Raw genomic sequence first — 6,000 nt, 5'->3', positions numbered from 1 at the left:
ACTGAAGAAAATACTTCCTTAAAAATTAGAATAGAGCAATAGGAAACTGGTGACTTTATGAGAAATCAAGACACTGTAAAACAAATCCAAAAGAATGAAAAATTAGAAAATAATGGGAAATATCTTATTGGAAAAACAACTGACCTGGAAAATAGATACAGGAGAGAGAATTTAAAAATTATTGGACTATCTGAAAGCCATGATCAAAAAAAGAGCCTAGACATCATCTTTCAAAAAATTATCAAGGAAAACTGCCCTGATATTTTAGAACTAGAGGGCAAAATAGAAATTGAAAGAATCCACCAATCTCCTCCTGAAAGAGATCCCCAAAGAAAAACTCCTAGGAATACTGTAGCCAAATTCCAGAGTTCCCAGGTCAAGGAGAAAATATTACAAGAAGCCAGAAAGAAACAATTCAAGTATTGTGGAAACACAATTAGGATAACACAAGATTTAGCTGCTTCTACATTAAGGGACCACAGGGCATGGAATATAATATTCCGGGGAGCAAAGGAGATAGGATTACAACCAAGAATCACATACCCAGCAAAACTGTGTATAATTCTTCAGGGGAAAAAAATGGTCATTCAGTGAAGTAGAGGACTTTAAAGCATTCTTGATGAAAAGACCAGAGCTGAATAGAAAATTTGACTTTCCAATACAAGACTCAAGTGGAACATGAAGAGATTTGTGTCTTCCAGATAACAAGCCAGTCACCTACCAGCCAATGTCTTCCCATCATCCCCTGGATGCAGCCTGTGCTCAGTTCCAGACAACCTCTTCTTTGGGACCCCTCGAGGCAGGGACAGCTCTACACCCTTTGCCAGCAGGAAGCAGTTTCAGAAGCCAAGACCTTCCCCACTTCCCCCAAAATAATTTGGGTCCCATTTGTTTGAGGGGGGAATGATGGGGTTGGGATCTGAAACCCTAAAAGGAAAAGACCTTGTCTTTGGGATCTGGACCCTAAAAAGGAAAATTCCTGCCTTTGCCTGAGGCTGTAATCCACTCAACTGGCCTTTCATTGTGGCCACACCCAATCTCCTAGTTCTGTTCTGTTACTTCCTGATTGCCCCTGGCCACTTCCCACATTTAATGCTATCCAGACTCCATTCTCCCTTGGCCACATGGTCCAGGTCCCTGGTGGTCTGTTCACCCCAGCTTACTGGCCACTCCCATCCAGATCCTCTTTAGACTCCTCCAGTCACCCCAAACTATTTGGCCACTTCTAGATCCCTCCCACAGTCTTTCTGTATATAAGACCCATCTGGCCTCCATTAAGTTGCTCAGATTCTTAAAATCTAGCTACTGCTACTTAGACTCCTTAAGAGTCTGACCAATATGAGGGATGTTCTAATAAACCTTGTTTTTGGCTGAAAAGAAAAAAAAAGAAAATTACTTTAGTAACTGAATGGAGGATGGATTGGAATTGGGAGAGACTTGAGGCAAGCAGTCCTACCAGCAGGCTATTGTAATAATCACGGTGTGAGTTTATGAGGAACTGCACTGGAGTGATAGCAGTGTTAGAGAAGTTGCAAAGGTGAAATTGACAGACTTTGGACAACAGTTTGTAGTATGGTGGGTGAAGGGTAGTGAGGCATCCAAGATTACTCTTACATTGCAAGCCTGAAGAACTGGGAGGATGGTGTTGCCCTCTACAGTAATAGGGAAGATAGGAGGAGAAGAAGGAAAGGTAATGAATTACGAGGAAAGATGATAGTTTTGTTTTGGACATACTGAGTTTAAGATGTCTACTGGCCATCCAGTTTAAGATATCTGAAAGGCAGTTGAAGATAAGAGATTGAGAGTTTGGGGAATGAGAGGTAGATTTAAGAATCAACATAGAGATGGTTACTGAATGCATGTGAGCTGATGAGATCACTAAGTGAAAGAATATAGAAGAGAAGTGGAACCAGGACAGAACCCTGAGCAACATCTACATTTTAAAGGGCATTATCTGGAAGAGGATCCAGCAAAGGAGACAAAGAATGATGATGGTCAAACAGGTAGGAGGAAAACCAGGAGAGAGAGGAGAGTATCAAAGAAGAGAGAGTGATCAACGGTGTCAAAGGCTACAGAGAGGTTAAAGTGAATGAGAACTAAGGTAAAGCCACTGGATTTGGCAACTAAGACACATATTAAGCATATATCAGAATATATACATTTTTTCCAGCTCCCTCTTCCCTTCTTAGATCATATTAAGCAAACTTCCATAGTCTTTTAGAAGCCTTAGCTTCCATAAAACCTCCTGTTAGTCACCATTCCTAGACCTAGAGGAAGACTTTCCCACTCTCCTTAATTTTTAGTGTTCCCTTCTCATGTTATATTGTATTTCATTACTTTTATAAATGTTATAACTTTTTCCTTCCCCAATTGAATATAAGCTCTATGAAAATAGGGACATTTTTGGCTTTATGCCCCCAGCAGAGAGCACATTGCTTTGAGTGTAGTGATCACTTAAGAAATGTTTGTTGAATTTAACTGATAGGACAAAGTCTCTCTGCTTTCATTCTACAATGATATAGATTCATACAGTACAAAATTTTTAAAATGTTAATTATGCAAGCAAAGTTCATTACTAAATGTATCCAAATTGAATCACTTGATGTAGAGTTTTCATTATAATTCATTTATTAAAATCATTGTCCTCTGTTTAGGTAAATCTCATAAGAATCTTTTAACATGTGACTATTTCCCACTTCCAGGAAAACGACACTTTGAGATTGAAGTAATAGAAAGCAAATTATGTAACACATAGAGCTGAAAGGGATCTTAGCAATCAGTGATTAAGTGATAAGCGATCCTATGTCATGCAGTTCAGGTCAAAACTTAGTAGCCCTGTCTCCTTGTGTTACTTCACTAGATCTCCCGCTTAAAGTGATTTGTTTTGAGAATTTCCCTCCCCACCTTTCCCTCACATCATTGGTAAAGATGATTTCTCCTTCTGTTTCTAGAAATACACTCCATTCAAAAGCATATCCACATCTATTGTGGAACAAACAAGAGGCCCACTCAAATGTATTAGACACAGAAGAAATAGTTCAATGCAGTGACTGAAGATCCCCCCATCTCCCAAGGGCACAAAACATTCATTTCTCTAGGAGCCTTTGGAAAAATGGCAATTGTATACAATTGCATACACACACACATACACACACAGTGGAACAGAAGGTTTGTCCTATGCAACCCAGAGCCTTTGACCCCTGGAGACTGAATTGCTTCTGATTTCCTGACCCCCACCCCCACCCCGGCTTCTTTGCCAAGAGAGGAGAGGGAGGAGAAGGATAAGTAAAACCTCCTGTATATAAATATCTTGGACTGGAAAGCTCCACTTGAACCTCCACCCCCAACTTGGCTTCTCCTCCTATGGTAAGATTTCTATAGCTGCTGAACTCCAGCAAAGGTCTGCTTCTCTACCACTCAGCCCACCCAGGCGAGTTCAAGTTTCGAGCCTGGTCTTCTGCCTGCCCTTCAGCAAAGTCCTCGCCGCTCTCTCACTAGCTTATTCCTGAGTCCCCAAGTCCATCCTTGGACCTAATTTTCTCCTGTCTTGGGTCCGCAGGTCCCTCCTTGGGGCTAATTTTCTCCTGTCTCGGGTCCCCAGGTCCCTTCTTGAAGCTGATTTTCTCCTCTCTCGGGTCCCCAGGTCTTTCCTGGGAGCTGATTGTCTTTCCTCTCTCGGTCCCCAGGTACCTTTCCTGCGCTGACTCTCTCTTCTTTTGCACCCACCGTGCCACGGCAGCCCGAGAGCCACCTGGCTGCGCCTGGGGCGGGAATAATGAAGCGCAATGTGAAGAAAATACTGCAAGCCCCCGGAGAAAATAAAGAACCCCAGGGCGTTGCCTACGAGGAGGTGGAGAACGAAATGGATGCCTCAGAAGAAGATGTGTTTAAGGTAAAGGGGACTCGGGGCGACTGGGAAGATGCTCTGAAATTTGGGTCCCTTCCCTTCCCTACACCGAACTTCCTCTAGTTCCTTCAGAAGTTTGCATAGGTGGCAACAGCAGACATGGCTTGGAAACCTGGGAGGTGCTGCGCGTCTGCAGTATTAGGAAACAGATTAGGAAACACAGGTGTAGGGGGCGCAGAGAGGAGGAGAGTCTTTTGTCCCGGTTTTTCTTTAGGTTCTCTCCTTCATACCCCTTGCTCCGAGGTCCCAGCTCCTGCCTTACCTTTTGAGGATGGGAGAAATGGGAATGATCCAACCAGGACCCAGGTCCAGGAACTGCCCAAAATAACCCGAAGGGAAGGAGGTAGGGAAAGGACTCTGGCTTGTTCTCTGAGAAAAGAGAATCCAATGACCTTGCATATTTCCACCAATACATAATGCATACTTGGATTTGTGGGTAAAAGCAGTCTTATATGTATGCATATGTGTGTACATACATATGTGTGTCCATAAATGTATGATTGGGGGAGGGCATTACCATATTAAACTCTTGCCCAAAACAATTTAATTAGAAGTCCATTTCAGAAGCTCCTGCGAACTGCTTTTGGCAGGGAGAGATTTGGAAGAAGCTATATCCTTTATAGAATAGTTGCCAATGTCTAAGACCATATCTCAAAGAAATCCTTACATTACTGATATAAATAGGGGACCAGAGATAGGCTGATCTGAACTTATCACTTTCTCTCTCAATGATTTCCTTTATGCCAGGCTCCTGACATTAAAAAGAAATTCCATCCTTCTCATCTGTCTCAGAGAATAGTCAGGTCCTTTCTGTGAACTTTTTCTGTAATGATGAATACACATGAGGTAAAAAATGCTTGTTAACTGACTTAGTAGAGGGATGTGGCAACCACAGAAACAGCATATTAGTAAAACTTGAAGGCGAATTTGGCAGCATCTTTCCAGGAATGTGGCATAGAATCTATGCATATTCTAAAATGTTGCCTTAGCAACTTCCTTTCCTTTGTTTTCTCCAAAAAAAAACTTTCTATGAGGTAAATCATTTAGATGTTTTCTTTTGTGTTTGGGGGGTACATTGATGAATTGGCACTAGTTTGGTGAAAAGAAAGGTTATCTAAGAGCCTATTAGTGAAAAAAAAAAACAAATGGCTCAATTCTTTTATCAAAAAATCTCATCTCAATTTAAAAAAATAAAAACAATTTGCTTTGTTATTGTTGTTTTGGAAGTGACTGTAATATATGGTTTCTAATTGACAGAGTAGAGATCAGGGACTGCAAACTTTTTTGGTTTAGTGAACTCTCAGATGAAGAAACACCCTGTATTAATATTTTTAGAGAAGAGGAAATTGATGCACAGAGAGGGTAAATGTTAAACAGGGTTGCACAGTAAGTGACTAAGGCAGAATTTGAACTCAGGTCTAATACAGGGTGGCACCTTCTCTGCAAGTTAGAGAGTTGCCAAAGAGCACTAAGAGGTCAAATGACCTCCCCAAGTTCAAACAGTCAGGATGGGTCAGAGACAGAGCTTGAACACAAGTCTTTCTGGCAGATTAAGTGACTTGCTTTGGTCTCACAATTAAGAAGTGCCAGGAGGCACTGGAGCCTCTGTCCTGACTGACTTCAATTCCAACAATTTCTCCAACACAGTTTTGGTTTTGTTTTGCAGAGATTAGGCAAAGTCTTCTGCAGGTATTTAAAATATTTGAAATGTTTAATGTGAAGCTAACTTAATGCCCTTATACTAGATGCTACATGAGTGAAGCTGTCATCATGTGATAATGAAGGGCCCATCCTTTCCCACCTTAGTGTGGTCATGGTATGCAGTCTATTCTGTCTCTGTCTCTATCTCTGTCTGTCTGTCTGTCTCTCTGTCTGTCTGTCTCTCTATCTTTCTCTCCCTCCCTCCCTCTGCGTGTGTCTTTATCTCTGTGATTGTCTTTCTGTACCTCTGTGTTTCTCTGTCTCTCTCGCTTTCTTTCTCCCTTCCTGCCCACTATTTTACCCCTTTCTTCTCCCCTCTTCCCTCCTCTTTCTGTTCAATTCTGTCTTTCACATGCAAACACACACACACATACACACACACACACACACAC

At 41.8% G+C, this 6,000-nt stretch overlaps 1 protein-coding gene across 1 annotated transcript in view; it reads left to right on the top strand.

Moving 5' to 3' along the window:
* Positions 1-3,775: 3,775 nt before the first annotated feature.
* LOC114053850 (transient receptor potential cation channel subfamily A member 1-like) overlaps positions 3,776-6,000 on the top strand; it is a 75,152-nt gene continuing 72,927 nt past the window's right edge. The window contains exon 1 of the mRNA XM_027876965.1: positions 3,776-3,892. Within this exon, the coding sequence (XP_027732766.1) occupies positions 3,776-3,892 (117 nt within the window). The remainder of the gene's footprint in view (positions 3,893-6,000) is intronic.

The sequence above is a fragment of the Vombatus ursinus genome, unplaced genomic scaffold, assembly GCF_900497805.2.
Source record: "Vombatus ursinus unplaced genomic scaffold, bare-nosed wombat genome assembly UNPS02014812.1, whole genome shotgun sequence".
NCBI classification, from domain to species: Eukaryota; Metazoa; Chordata; class Mammalia; order Diprotodontia; family Vombatidae; genus Vombatus; species Vombatus ursinus.
Note: the sequence above shows the minus strand (reverse complement) of the source record. Positions and strands in the feature narration are given on the sequence as shown.